Source organism: Callithrix jacchus, chromosome 10 (assembly GCF_049354715.1).
Source record: "Callithrix jacchus isolate 240 chromosome 10, calJac240_pri, whole genome shotgun sequence".
Taxonomy (NCBI): domain Eukaryota; kingdom Metazoa; phylum Chordata; class Mammalia; order Primates; family Cebidae; genus Callithrix; species Callithrix jacchus.
In genome coordinates, this window is record NC_133511.1 from 71,098,349 (window position 1) to 71,113,411 (window position 15,063).

At 43.4% G+C, this 15,063-nt stretch overlaps 2 protein-coding genes and 1 long non-coding RNA gene across 5 annotated transcripts in view; 1 reads left to right on the forward strand and 2 right to left on the reverse strand.

Moving 5' to 3' along the window:
• Positions 1 to 4,912: 4,912 nt before the first annotated feature.
• UBQLN3 (ubiquilin 3) lies at positions 4,913 to 7,581 on the reverse strand. Its single transcript, XM_002754902.6, has 2 exons — positions 7,508 to 7,581; positions 4,913 to 7,227 (listed from the first exon to the last, which is right to left on the reverse strand). Exon 2 carries the CDS (start codon positions 7,189 to 7,191, stop codon positions 5,221 to 5,223), a length of 1,971 nt encoding a protein of 656 aa, XP_002754948.2. The 5' UTR covers positions 7,192 to 7,227; positions 7,508 to 7,581; the 3' UTR covers positions 4,913 to 5,220.
• Positions 7,582 to 12,278: 4,697 nt separating this feature from the next.
• UBQLNL (ubiquilin like) lies at positions 12,279 to 14,594 on the reverse strand. The gene is given in 3 exon segments (XM_009007568.5): positions 12,279 to 13,127; positions 13,130 to 13,514; positions 13,516 to 14,594. Coding segments are annotated over 3 exon segments (1,587 nt in total). The 5' UTR covers positions 14,326 to 14,594; the 3' UTR covers positions 12,279 to 12,735.
• A 78-nt stretch (positions 14,595 to 14,672) lies between these two features.
• Positions 14,673 to 15,063, forward strand: part of LOC118145800 (uncharacterized) — a 55,697-nt gene continuing 55,306 nt past the window's right edge. For all 3 annotated transcript variants that reach the window (XR_013522889.1, XR_013522891.1, XR_013522890.1), the window contains exon 1: positions 14,673 to 14,828. This is a non-coding gene — a long non-coding RNA (uncharacterized LOC118145800). The remainder of the gene's footprint in view (positions 14,829 to 15,063) is intronic.

A 15,063-nucleotide genomic window follows, 5' to 3' on the forward strand; every position in this document is an offset into this window, starting at 1 on the left:
TACATTGTTCTGGTGATGGTTACATTAAAAGCCCAGACTTCACCACTACCCCACATATCCATATAATAAAATAGCACATGAACCCCTAAAATTTATACAAATACATTTTTAAAAATAAATTAGTAAATGGACATTTATTTTAACAGACAAATAAATTCATGCTTCTTATGAGGATGCCAGCCTGCAACCAGGAACAAAGTTAAAATTCTTTATAATTTGAAGAAGTACATGCTAAAGGGACCAAATAGCATAATAACTCTGAAAAGAGAGAACAATTGTACAATGAAGCTGGAGGTAGGAGTGGGGTTAGTGCTCAATGCCTTTGTAACAACTGTTCTGCTCCTGAGATGCATCTTTCTAGGCCTCATACCTGCTGCCCTAAGGTCCTGGCTTCATTTGACCAAAGAGTCCACTTTTCAATACAAATACTTACCAAGAATACCCACATGGATAATCTCCTCCTGTGAACCACACATTATTTCTGGAAGGAAAAGAAGGTTTAGTGACCCAAGATGTTAGTGTAAGAAGCAGGAAGAGCATTCAGAACTCTCCCCTCCACGGCAGGATTGAAGATGGACCCATCGGGGCACTAGACTTACCAGCTCTTAGAGCTGTAAGACACTTGCGGTACTGATAAGGAAATCTGAGCTCATGAGTGGCAAAGTGATGTGTCCAATATTAGAAGCCAAGTTCCATAGCTGTAATATAGTGCTTCTCTTTTCCACTTACAAATTTATCAACGATTCACCATAGCTTTTATACTCTCCTCATTTTCTGTCTCAGATTGATAGGTTAGGCCGAATTCTTTTCCAAGTGAAGCAGTCTCACAAAGAGACTTGACTTCAAATCTGTTTGGTTCAAGTCCCATAGGTACTGCGTTCAGTAAAGGAGGCTGCAGCACACAGAGCATAACCAGAAAGATGTGCACATGCTTGGGGACTCCACCGTGGCCAAAGCCGTGGGTGAGGAATGAGAAGGCATGATGTAGAAAGCCAGGATGATGCCAGTGTGGGAGCCACAGGTACTCAGAGCCTTGTGCTGGGCATCAACAGTGTGTACACTTGATTGCATGAGTATCAATTTAAAAAATCAATTTGAAGTGATAATACAGTAATAGCGCAGTTTCCTCACAGTTTAATTCACTCAGAAAATATGATGAAAAATTTGTCACTCAAAATAACAATCAGAAAATATCATATTTAAATAAATTCAAATGTGTAAAACTTAAAGAAACTACATTTTTTTTACAAAGAAACAAAATTTAAATAAATAGAAACATTTTCTATTTTAAAAGGAAAGACTCCCTATTGCAAATTTCTCAATATTCCTCCAATTTATAATAGAAAGCCAGTCAAAATGTCATTTGGCCTTTTCTGAAATTTGACATCTGCTATAAAATGTACTTGCAAAAATAGACAAAATTAGCCAAAGGTATTTTGCAATGCCAGGCATCATTCTTTTTGTTATTAAATATTTCAAAGTTAAAATAATTGAGGAAGTGTGGTACTAATAGATAAAAAGCAAAGAAACAAATAAAAGCATGTACACATATGTAGGGTATGGTAAAGAAGACATTTTAATGCAGTGTAGATATTTGCAGGACTCAGGGGTGTAAAAATTTTAATATCACAAATTCTGCCCTGCTCTATTTTTTAAGGGTAGGGATTAACGCATAAATTAAATTAACTTGATTTATTGCAGTGATTAAGAGTATGGGCTCTGGAATTAGACTGTCTAATCCTGGCTGTAATATGAAGATGCTTTACAACTTTAAGGGATGTACGTCCCCTCTTCATTTGCCTCAGCTGCCCTCATCCATAAAATAGGGATACTACTAATATCTGTGCTCAAGGACTATTGTGTGGAATCAGATGTAAAAATGCTTGGAACAGGACCTGACATATAGTAAAGGCTTAACAATGTTAGCTATTATTAATATTAAATAAATATAAGTAATGAACCCCTAAAATATACTGAAAAAATACAGACGTGTTTATGATGAAGATATTAGGATACCATTTAAAAAAAAAAAGAGAGGAAATAACACAGATGCTTAAAAGCACTTTATATTGTTTGGATACCTTTCTCCTTAACTGCTGTCTACTTTCCCGGCTAATTGTTATGCAAATCAGCTTTCAGTACTCCAGACTTTACCACCGTTTGTTTTTTTACTTTCTAGCAAATCTCTTGGTCTGAAGAAAGAGTACAATTCTTTGGAAAGAGCTAGGCAGTAGGCCCAGCATGACCAAAACTTTGTCTCTTCTCCACCTGTATAATCCCCTTATCCTGTCCTTCCACAACCCAGATTTGATCTTGGGCCATGGCTGATAGACAGTAAGAACAGGGACAACAGATGGTAAGTCCTAGGAGGTCTGCTCTTTCAGCCACTTCCAGCCTGCAGGGACCTCCTCCCACTAAAATTCTAATATCCTTTATTTTCCCAAGCTCAAGCTCTGGTCCTGCGGTATCTTTTATTTGATTTGTGTCTACCCAGTGCCCCTAATCACTTTGTCATTTGTTTAGTCACTTACTCATCATTTAACACTCATTCAATCACTGATGGCACACTTTCCATATACCAGGCCCTACCTTAGCTGCTAGGTAGAAGACAGTGACCCTCCCTGCCACAGAAACCTTCTCCTGAATTCACCACCTTGGAACCAGGCATAAAGCTGATGACTTTATTCTTGGAAGCTAGAGTAAGGATTCCAAGCACCCAATCAATTGTGGAGGACTCTCAAGAGGTTATGGCAAGAGAATCATTCACTAAATGAACACCCTTCTCCCTAGCTAAGACTTTGAGACCCAATTCACCTGTTGTCTTCCCTGATGAGCAGGGCTTAATTTCATATGAGCCTGAGGCTTTCTTTGGCCCAGATGGAAGGCAGATAAAAGCAGTAACATTTCTTTCCATTAGTTTTTTTTTTTCCTCAGACCTACCTGGACTTCCAAGAATGGAAATTATGCATTCAATGTATATCTTCCTTAGTCAGAGGCAGACCCAGAGAACTTGGCTTATGAGCTGAAGAAAATGGAAAGGCAAGACTTTCTTCTTCATTTCCCCTAGGACCACCATAAACAATAGGTTTTTCTTTTCTGGACAAAAACTACCCCCTAAGGGGAGTGGAGTGAGGGGGAATTGAAGCTGTGTTAGTCTGTTTTCACGCTGTTGATAAAGACATACCAGAGACTGGGCAATTTACAAAGGAAAGAGGTTTACTGGACTTACAGTTCCACATGGTTGGGGAGGCCTCGCAACCATGGCCAGGAGGAGCAAGTCACATCTTACCAGGAAGAGAGCTTGTGCAGAGCAACTTCAGTTTTTAAAACCATCAGATCTTGTGAAACCCACTCACTATCATGAGAACAGCATGGGAAAGACAGCCTCCATGATTCAATCATTTCCCACAACACGCTGGAATTATGGGAGCTACAAGATGAGATTTGAATGGGGACACAGAGCCAAATCATATTAGGAGCCTTGTGCTCCACCTAGACACTGAAACCTAAATCGCTAGAATAAATGTTTCCCCTAAGGCTGCTTTTATCTCCTTTAAGTCATGCGCTAATATCTCAAAGTTGCTATTTTGATCACAGGCTGATCAAAATATCCTGGGCTCCAAGTAGAGGTTCCCTTTCTCCCAATACTGACTCTCTGACATCTAAACACACACCACAGCCACTTTTAGGTATCCTCCAAAAAGACCTCTTTACTTCCTTAATTGGAATATAATGTGAATGTTTCTTATGTTTACACTTCCATTTTGCAATGAAACTCTGATTTAACAGAACTGTGTTTTGTATGTATGCTTGTACATGTGTACAGAGAATGTGCCCATGTGAAGATGTATTTAAGTAGATATGTATTGTATGCTTGTGCATTTCTCTGCGGTGTGTTTACCTGACACATTTATGTGCATATGGACTGGAAAGCATGATTTACTGGCTTGATTTATGAATTGTAACACTTTTACCCTAGAAGTACATGGGTAATGAAAATCATCCTCGAATGCAAACAAGAATTTAGTCTTAGATGCCAAGGGCATCTTCCATGTGTTATGCACCTCCGACCTCAGTGCTTTTGTGCATAATGGCTCTTCTGCAGGAAAACTCTCCCCTTCTCCTTCAAAGCTTTACCTACTTAATTCTTACCACATTTTGGATTTTAGTTTGCAGTACTTTCTGTCTCCCCAGACTAGGTCAAGCCCCTGTTCATGCTATTTCACAGCTGCTCATCTTTTTCTTTGTAGCACTTCTCATAGTTTGTAATTATATATAATGCAAATGGTATAGTCACAGTTTGCATATTTCTTGCTATAAGATCATAAACTCATAAGGACAGGGCAGTGAGTAAAACTCTTTTGCTCATATTGAATTCCTAACAGCTAGCAGAATGCTACACACAGAATAGGTCTTCAATTTTGAGCCTGAAGTTGCAAAAAAATTACCTCTCTGATCTGGCTACAATGCTACAAGGGACTGTATAAACAGTGAGATTCAGAAATCTGAGAAGTCACCCTGACTTCTTTGCTGCTCTATCTCTATCCGCTCAGAGATCAGCATCAAATCCTGGAAGTGAAAGGCACTTGGGGAATCATCTTCAGAGGAATTAAAAATAAGAAACTGTACCCACTTTTCAGTCAGGCTAGTGGTACGGAGCTCGGAAAACCAGAGCACTAGGTAGTAGCTAGTACAGGTTACAAAATCTGAAGAAACACTGAAAGAGCACCAGGAAAGTTGCAGGCCTTCACCTTCAAAGGGTTGCAGCAACATTTCCTCCACTGTTCTTCATACATACGAGTCTTCTAACTTCAGATCTTTTAGTTTCCCTCCAAGTCCTTACATCCATATAGAGACAGCCCTTATCACCACCCCTTCTCCCATATCCTTCCCTTTTCTCATAGCCCACAAGAATAAGACTCAGGCAAGTCGACCCTGGAGATTGGATGTAATTGCATCTCAAGAAAGGCATAAGCAGAGCTCAGACCTGGGCCCCCCGATGGTATAGTGGTGCCAGTGGTTGACTTATAAACAGCACCCCCACTTTGTTCTGGCCCTTAGTCTTCCTTGTCAACTCTGGAACAACATTGCCTCCACAATAAAGGGCATCAGAGTAAATTTGGTTTATAATGCAGCTGTATGCAAGCATGGGAGAGCTGGGGAAATAGGATATGGGGAAAAGGCACAGAGGAAAACATATGGTCTGAATGACGAGGGCTCCTATGACTGCTTCAGCTTCTCCACAGCAGCATCCACGTCACCCCCTGTAGCAATGAGGGCCTGAAGATTGGCTTCACGATTCAGAAAGCCCATGGACCACAGTTGCTCCAGCTGCACCTGAAAGTGAGCCTCAGGCTGCAGCTGCTGGGGATTGGTGCTCGGTGAATCTTGCAGCATATGGAGAAAGGGAGGGGAATGGAAGCCCAGCTCTGCAGAGTCCAGTGCTGGGAACACCTCAGGAGGTGGATTTGGGAGAGGATCCTCAGACAGAAGGGCATCTTCTCTAGACTCTATACCTCCTGCCATTGTACCCACCCCTGTTTGGCAAGGCATGAACCAGAGTAGGAGGTGAGGTGCTTCAACAGCTAGGATCTGCAGACCCTGCTCAATCTGCAGCAGGGCTTGCATGGCACGGGGGTTTGCCATAGCTGCCTGAGGGTGCATCAGCAGTGGCAGCTGTGGTTGTATCTCATCCTGCAAGTGTGGAGCTGGATTCATGCCACCTGGCCTCAGAGATCTTGGATAAACTGGGGGTGGCAGCCAGGGAGGCTCGGGGATTCCAGTAGTGGCTGCCATGGAGGAAGAGGATAAGGGAACAAATGGAACCCTGTTGGCAGAATCTCCCAGCCCTGAGACAAGATCAGGCAAGTTCATGTTATGTCCAGTGGAGCTTTTCCGTGCATCATCTTGGTCTCCACCTTGTCCAGTACTGTTCTCTGAGGGGTATCTCAGGAAAGCTGGGCAGGAGGACTTTCCCTTGATTGCTTCCAACTCCTTGGGGAGAGGCCAGCCTGACCCAGGCTTCTGAGATGAGGGTGATGATGGAGGAACTCTGTTTACTGGTGGTGGTGGTGGTCCCTTGCTTTGGCTGAGAGCTGATGCAGTACCCTGTAGATAAGTTCCTAGGGACTGGGGGTTCTCATGCAATTGCTGGAGATAGTCATAGAGCCCTATATTACCCAGAAAGTTTGGAACCCTATTTCTAATGTCAGGTGCATTCTGATTCCCATCCTGCCTTCCTTGCCTGCTACCTGAGCCTTCATGTGTGGAAGTCCAGGGGTTAGGGAGAGGGTCACAATTCTCCACCCTAGAAGGTTGGCTGGTGGTGGTGGTGGCATTAGCAGTAGCGGCAGTGGCAAAGGGATTGCCACCAAACTGTTCCTGGACTGCATTAAGCATTGGGTCCATAATATCTGTGTACATAGTGCGCAGCACATTGTAGCCACCAGGAATGCTCTCCAAGTTACTAAGCACCCGGTCCTGGCTACGTATCATCTCCTGCATCATGGCAGGGTTACGTAAAAACTCTACTGTCTGCCGCATAATTTCAGGGTTGTTGAGAATATGCCCAATCTCAGGGTTGTGCTGGATCAGCTGCTGTATATGGGGGTTGTCAAGAACCAGCTGGCGCACCAGGCCTGTGTTGGACAGCAGACCCTGGATGAAGGGGTCATCAATGAGCTGAGCCACAAATTCAGGCATAGACACATGCTGCCGCATTTGTGAGCTTGTCTGGTCAGGGAAGCCATGGGAGGTCAAGCCCAGCCCATTGAGGCCTGCGAGGAAACCTAAGCTGAAGGCAGGGGTCCCATCTGCTGGGTAAATGGAGCCTGGTTGAGGGAGTGATCCAGGACTTGGGCCCGGGGCAGGGACAGAGGCAGCTGGGCACTCACTGCCAAAGGCATGACGATGCATCTTGATGACTAGGTGGACAGTGAGGCCATCTCGCACTCCACACTGTGCCAGTGAGTCGGGGTTCTTGAGGATTTTGCCAGCAAAGATTAGAACGAGCTGATCAGGGTGGGCCTTAAAGCGCTGAGATATCTCTTCCTTCAGCTGCTGAATGGTGCATGTGTCTGTAACTGAGAAATCTTCCTTGTCTTTGGGTGTCTTCACTGTCACCTTGATGACGTGGGGATCCTGAACTGGTGCTGGGCTGCCCTGTGGCAGGGCTTCTCCACCTTTGGCCATGGTGACAGTGGGAGGCCCAGGTCTGTGGAGACACAGCTGGGGGCATGGGGATGGAAGACCAAGATCATCCTTTTAGGCAATGGCAAAAGTAGGAAGGATGAGCGTGAAAAGGGGCTTGAGTATCAGGATAGGGAAAGCTGCAGGGTCTACATGAAAGGGGCCATGATGTTTCTGGGACAGGGTGCTCTAGGAGGATTATGAGATTGGGACATGCTGGAGTCAGGGGAGGGAAAGGCAGGGTCCTGGGAAAGAGGTCTGTAGTTGATGAGTACAGGGACAAAGGTGGGAGGAAGGGCCTAGGCTGGGGTGTAGATACCAGTCAGTGGTAGTCCTGTCCTTCTCTTTATGCAGGGCTCCAGACCTCCCTCATCTTGCTGCACAGCCACTCCTGAGGCCTTCTGGGTCAGAACCTGCACTCTCAGGTCCCTTCTGTGACCTCAGTTCTGACATCACAGCCTCACACAGTGGATTTCTGAGTCTTCTCAAAGGAGCTCTGGATCCCTGGGAACTCTTGCTCTCCCATTTTTTTACCACTTCTACTTCCTCCACCTCAAGTGCCTTCTTGCAGAGACTTCTGTGGAGGCTCAGACTGGGATTGGAACATTATAAGACATCTCCTAGTCCTCTCTGTCTCCATTCAGACCCACATTCAGTGACTTCCTGGTCCAGGGACTTTTTCCTGTTATCCTGTGTCTCAGTTTTCTGTCTTATTCAACATTAACATGAATTCTTTACATATTTTCAAAGTATTGATTTGCTGATCAATATGATTTGGAGTATAAGGGAAGAGTCAAACATAACATAACTTTTTTACTAGAAACTCTTATCCCCCAAAGGAACTGAAAGGATTGAATATTTACTAGGTTAAAGATTAGAATTAAGCATGTTTTCTAAATTAGCAGGTTGTTCAACGGTTTTCCATATGTTTGATATGCCCATTTTATATACAAATGGCGATACAGAATAGTAGTTGAATATTATAAGTCCACAGTTCACTAGCATTCAAAGGGTATCTAACATCAAGGACTGGTTTAGATTAGCTAGTTAGTGCATATAGGGAAAATAATAGAGAATATACAATGTGAGTCTTGTGGCTCTACATTTAGAAATCTGGAAGATCAGAAGGATTTGGCAAAGGAAACTGAGAAAAAATAAAACAGTAAGGAAAAAAGGAGAGAGAAAAGAGAAAGGCCAAAGGAAGAAGAGTTTCAAAATGGAGAGAGTAACCAACCATGTCAGATGATGCTGCTAGGTCAGCAGGATGAGGACTGAGAATTGGCCACTGAATTTGAAAAATAAAGAATTGGAGACCATGATGAGACTAGCTTTGGAATAATAGTAGAGGTAGGAAGCCTGATTAGAGTGTGTTTACAAGCAAATGCTTTGGGAAAAACTAGATCTAGTAAGAGTATTACAAATGCAAGAAAGGGGATAATGGCTATGTGGGAATGTAAAGTTAATGACTTTTTAGATTTTTTTCTTAAGATAATAGTGTATGATGTTTATATTCTGATGGAAACAATCCAGTGAGTAGAAAAAACCTGATGCATGAGGAAGGGAAAACTATTAAGTTCTCGAATAGATAAGTTAGAGAGATTGGGAGCAAGTGCCCATGTGAAGAGCTTGGTGTAGGAATATGAACAGTTTATTCATGATAGCAGACTGGGAGGCAGAGTGTATTGGGACAGACATAAGCTAGTTGGTTGATTTCATGGTAGACCCAGGTAGAAGACTCTTCTGATTGTTATTGTCTTTCTTGTTAAAAATAAGCCCAACTTTAGGTAAGATTTAGATTAAGAAGTAGATATTGAAGATTTGAGAAGAAAAAACAAAATATAAAATAATCATCTGAAAGAGTGTTAGGTTTTGAAGGGAAAGCAAGAGTTAAAGAAATATGCACATACACACACACACAGACACATGCAAACACACACGCAAATGCAGGCTTTATGTCCAGCATAAAACCCACGGAAATGTGGGACCAACCTAATGCCAGAGCCTACCACTGCTTACAGGCTGGGCCAATCTATAGGTACGGGCAGGAAGGATCTGGTCAGTATGGCTGGCTGCCCAGCAAGATATTGATAAAGTGTTCTCATGATGAGGCAGTTTGGTCCTCATTTTGGTGGGATGTCAGTATGGTGTTCATTGGACCTTCGGCCAGCAAGATATGATAGAGATGTAACTTTAGATGGGCCTTTGTCTGTCTTGTGGCAGGATGTTTCTCACAGCCTGAACCCCCATGAAATGTTTCACTTTGACCAAGGTCTGCAAAATAGTGGGGGAGTTTACAAAATGGCGCAGTTTGGTCTAACAGTAAGGTAGCAAATTAACTAAGACATTTCCAGGTATGATCCCCAGATTGGCAGCCTAAGCATCACCTGGAAACTTATGAGAAATGAGAGATTTTAACCCTACCATAGACCTACTGAATCAGACACCCTTGGAATGTCATGCAGAAATCTGTGTTTTAACACACCCTCCAGGTGATCCTGGTGCAGATGCTGGTGAGAATCACTGGGCTGGGAAAATGCAGTTAGGGTTACTAAGATGATAATTAAATCTTTTGGTAATAAGTTTAAATGGAACTAGTCAGCACAGTTGTATGCTTTTCTTTGCCTAAACAGAGACTAAGTGAAGAGCTGAGTATCACGAAGTTAACTAGGCGAGTATTATGCCACAATTATTACATCCATGGAGCATGAAGTGATTTTGGAGCCAGAAATCTGGGCTGAGAAGCAGTAAGATGGTGCAAGAATGACATCTATCTAAGTCCAAGGGAAACAAAGATGCAGCTTTCTGGAGAAGCAGTGTCTTCAGTGGACATCCAGATCTCCATGATAGAAAACAGGTAGAATCATCTCTAGAAAGAAGGTTGTAGATATGTAGGTTTCTCTATTGCTAAGTTATGACTTCTAAATGGCAGGGTGCAAAGACTTGGAAAATGGGTGACAAGTAGAAAAATGAGCCAAGTGAGGAATTTTCAGAGCATATTGTGATGAAAATAAGAAAGATGACCTGGATAGCTTGAGCTTTTTATGCAAGCTATAGCAAAGAGGGTATAAAGCTTAATTATACTAAACGAGGAGGTAAAAACATCCATTTTCACTGTAATTTATTTCTTGAGACTTATCTTTTTGGTAGGTGTGGAAGTGAAGTAGGGATCTTTGGCAGTGAGCTTTCTAGAAGCACTTGGAAGTTTGTAGGCCCATGCTTCACTATCGCTGTTGATCGTGCTGGGGCTCAGAAAAGGTGGTCTGTTGAGCACACAAATCTCCTTTGTGTGGGTCCCCTTTAGAGTCCAGAATCTACTTCTCACCACCTCCCCTGCTCCCACACTAGTGCAAGAAACTACTGTTTCTCAACTGCTCTATTGTAAAAGCCTCCTAAATGGTTTCTCTGCTTCCCTGGTTTTCCTCTACCACAGTCTATTCTCTACTCTGAAGCCACACTGATAAACTGAATTACTTAATTGCTTTGCTCAAAACTCACCAGTGACTGTCTATTATATTCACAGTAAAATCCAAAGTTTTTACTAGACCTATACAACTTCTCACAATCAACCAGGCTTAGTGGCTGTCACCTGTAATCAGGGTGGATCACCTGAGGTGAGGAGTTCGAGACCAGCCTGACCAACATAGAGAAACTCCATCTCTACTAAAAATACAAAATTAGCCAGGCATGGCAGCACATGCCTGTAATTCCAGCTACTCAGGAGGCAGAGGCAGGAGAATTGCTTGAACCCAGGAGGTGGAGGTTGTGGTGAGCGGAGGTCATGCCATTGCACTCCAGCCTGGGCAATGAAAAGAGTGAAACTCTATCTCAAAACTCAATCTCAAAAAAAAAAAAATACTTTTCACAATCTCTTTGACTTCTTACCCATCGCTCCTCCTTTTTGTCCATTTCAGCTACATCACCTTCTTGTAAACGTAGCAGGAATAATGCTACCTTGGTGCTTTTACTTTCAGACAACCACTGCATCATCCTTGTCTCAGTGAAATGCACGCTCAGTTCTCCTGATTACTTCTGATTTCTGCTCAAATGTCACCACCTTTTCAGAGTGGCCTTCCCTGATTGCCTGTAGAATATCTCATTTTGATTCATTTTACTTCACAGCACTTACCACCTAACATAACTCATATCTCCACGAAAGAGAGTAAAATCAATAAAGGATCTTTGTTTTTTCACTGCTATTTTTTCAATGCCTAAAACAACATTGAATTATTACGGTAAGAGTGTATTAAATTATTTAATCATAGAAAAATTAAAACACAAGTAATTGCATATCTTGCCATGCTGGGATACTCCAGGTGAGGCAGAAAGAGAAAAAGATGGGGCATTGGCAACCATGGAAAATGCAAACTACAAACATAAGATATACTGAAGGAGATGATACTCTTGGAAGATCCTGTGCCGCATGGAGGGCTGAATTTGCGGTGACTGAAATACATAATGGAGATGGCAGCAGCTGCATCTCTGTATGCTAAAGAGAAATTGGTGACAGCCCATCACTACCTTATAATGGTGGCAATGTCAATTAGTAAGAGGCTCTGATGATGACTGTTCATTAGGCTGGGTTGATACATGAATTCACCCTATTCTGGCTCATGTATTATTCCTGTTCCACTTTCAAATTTGAACAATTTGGGTTTAAGAAATTCAGACAGTCTTTATGAGTCTGTATCTGGACCTATCTATGTAATATGTTTCTTTCTGTTTGAGCATGTTATGATTGTTTTCCCTATGTATGGGTCTGTTTAGGTGTCTCTAGGTATTTGCATCTGTGTTTGCTCATGACTATGATGTGTACTCTATATGCCTGTGTATGTGAATCTTTTACTATGTGAGCTTGTATATATACATGTGCCTGTCTGAGATGACATGTTCAAAATGATCAGTTTCATATACCATGCTCAAGTTTCATATACCATGCTCGAAATGCTCATGTTTTAGAGATAAAAACATTATTTTTATCTCTATACTAATATGTGCATGTGTTTTGTGTGATAATGCATGTATAGTAGGTGAGACAAAGATATCACACAGTTTTTTTTTTTTTAATAAAAGAAATAAAGTCAAACCTCAGATCGGTGCAAGTAGGTGTAGCCATTTTATTGACAGATGTTCCAGCTGTGGCCAATGATCTATTTTTCAGTACAGGAAGCATTGGTTGATACCTCCTATTCCAGGACTTCTCCTGGCTGGAAGCATCAGGAGAGGTGGAAATAGCAAATGAGATGTTCAGGTGGGTTAGCAGGCAGGTAGCAAGCAAACAAGTAGGCATGGTGGTTAGAATCTGCAATCTCTTGAGCTTGTGGGTAGCAGCATTGGTATCCCCTTCAGTAGAAATAAATGCCTGTAGATTGGCATGATGGTTCCCAAATCCCTGGGAACCTGGAGATATTCCATCTGTTTGCTAAAACAAATCTCAGGAGCTTGCAGAGGGTGGGAAGCATCCCCATCTGGGAACTGTAGCCTCTGTAGGACTGTTCCAGACTTGTGGCAGCACTCAGGTCCCTTGGGCTCAGCTATAGCTGGAAGATTTCAGGACTGGGGCACTGTGTCAAGGTAGCTGCAGCTGGGGGCAGGAAGCCAACCCAGGCCCCATAGGTAGGGTGCAACCCAAGGCAGAGGAACAGGAGCCTCTGTGACCAGCAGCTGGAGACCCTGCTCAATCTGCAATATTGCTTGTGATGCTTTAGGGTTGGCTAAAGCAATAAGCAGGTCAGAAATCTGTGTCTGCTGCAGGAATGTGGGCAACTGCTGCCTCCACTGTTTAGACAGCCTGGGCATACTCATGAACAACATAATCTGAGCTGCCAGGTAGGGGTTGTTCATAAGCAACTGCATCATGCCTTCTGTGACCTGGGAGCTGGTCTGCTCATCTGACAGCTGGAGATCACCCTCTAATATCTGTCTGGAGCTACTCAGAGAAAAGTGGCATGCTTGCATTCTTCTTGAGGCTGCTGGGTAAACTATATGCTAGGTAAGGCTAGTATCCCAGCTGGCTGCTGAGTGGCACAGATGTGGATCTGGCCCTTGGTGGAGATTGTAGCAGTGTTGACCTTGGAAGCGTGGTTGACCTTGTTGGGGGTGTCATTGGCTGAGATGTTTGAAGATAAATCATGAGAGCTATTATAAGTGACTCGGATTGTAGGATGGTGTGGGAGCTGGTCTCGTCATTCCTGGGGTGGAGGTGGAGGTGGAGATAAAGACTGGACTTGTTCCAGCACTTGTCCAGACAGAAGAGCTGTGAAAGGGTTTCCTCCAAAAGGATCTTGCATGCTGTTCAGCATTTGATCATTGACATCAGCACATTGATCAATGACCCACGGTATTATTCCCACCTGGCATTGTCTCTAAGCCCAGATACGGCTGTGGGTTCAGTGGATAGTCAAGGTTTTGCGAAGGCTGGTGGAACTGCATTATCTCTTGAATTATAGCAAGGTTCCTGGCAAGCTCCAGAGTCTGCCATAAGATCTTGGAATTGTCAAGAAGGTGAGAAACCTCTGGGCTCTGCCGCATCAATTGTTGCATGTCTCGGTGTTCTAAGATGAACTGCCACATGAACTCCATGTTGGACAGAAGCCGCTGGATGCTAGGATTCTCCAGCATCTGTGCTATGTGCTCTGGATGGCTCACGTCCAAGTTCTGGGTATGCACTTTGGGTGTATCAGATCCCACATAGTGGGCCAATTCCACTGGAGCTCCATTTGTGCCTGTTGGTTGGTGCACCCCACTGCTGTTTCCTTCAGTGTTTCTGTCCCAATGGCAGAGATCATTCGTTGGCAGGTCCTGGAAGGAACGGGCCAGAGATCTGGAGCTGTGCTTGGACTTGATGACCAGGTAGATGGTGTGACCATCCCTAATGCCCCTCTGGCTCAGCGTGTCATGGTCTTTGAGAAGACGGCCCATGAAGACCAGCACAAGTTGATCCATTTGGCATTGGAAGTGAGCCAATAGCTTCTCCTTGAACTGCCTCACCGAGATGTCATCAGCAACCATAAAGTCTTTCTGGTTGCCTGCAGCTTTCACTATCACTTGAGTGGCACTTGAAGAGATATTTTTGTCTGCAGGAAGACCTGAAGAATGTCCACTCTGGGACATCCTGGATGTTCAAGAGATGGCATGCATGAGCTTTCATGGGTAGACAGACAGGGAGCAGGCGGAAGCAGGGGCAGAAAGGGTGAGGGCAGGATAATGTTTCTGCTGGCCTTTGTCTCAGATACAGTGTTCTCAGACCACAGGATAGTGTTCTTGTTGCCCAAAAAGGTATGAGTGACCAGGCTGGGGCCAGGTATTTTGCAATGTTGTGCCCTCACCCGAGTTCTCCAGATGTGGCCCAGCTGAGGCTTGGCATGGCTACTGATTCATACTTTATCTATGGTGGACAAAGTGGTTATGGCTTCTCCCAGGGCTACCCCTCCTCCTACCCCACCCACCCAGGGCATTAATCTTCAGAAAAGGGGTATTATGATGTCAGTCTATCCTTGCAGCTACCCTGGACCAGCTGGGGAAGGAGGACCAGGTCCCTACAATAAATTAAATAGGGGTCCAGGTCTCTACAATAAATTAAAATAGTTTTCCAGAAAACAGGGATGAAGTTCTCAGGATAGAACCAGTAAGAACACAAAAAGGTAAATAAAAACCAAATTTTAAATGTGAAACCTGTGTTTCTGTGTGATACTGTTTGTATGTTCTGTATAGGGATGTCAGACTTGTATGAAAAGTTGGGTCTTCTGAAGCCATAGATAAAACCACACTCCTGTAAGAATGCAGTCTCTCCCATAGGGAGGAGCTCTTTAATTGTTTTAATGATCTGGAAATGTGGGCCTTATTTGCAGGCTAGATTTTAGGATTCTAAACTTAATT

Coding starts and splice junctions, on each gene's coding strand:
- UBQLN3 (XM_002754902.6), bottom strand. CDS start 7,191: ATGGCCAAAGGTGGAGAAGCCCTGCCACAGGGCAGCCCAGCACCAGTT.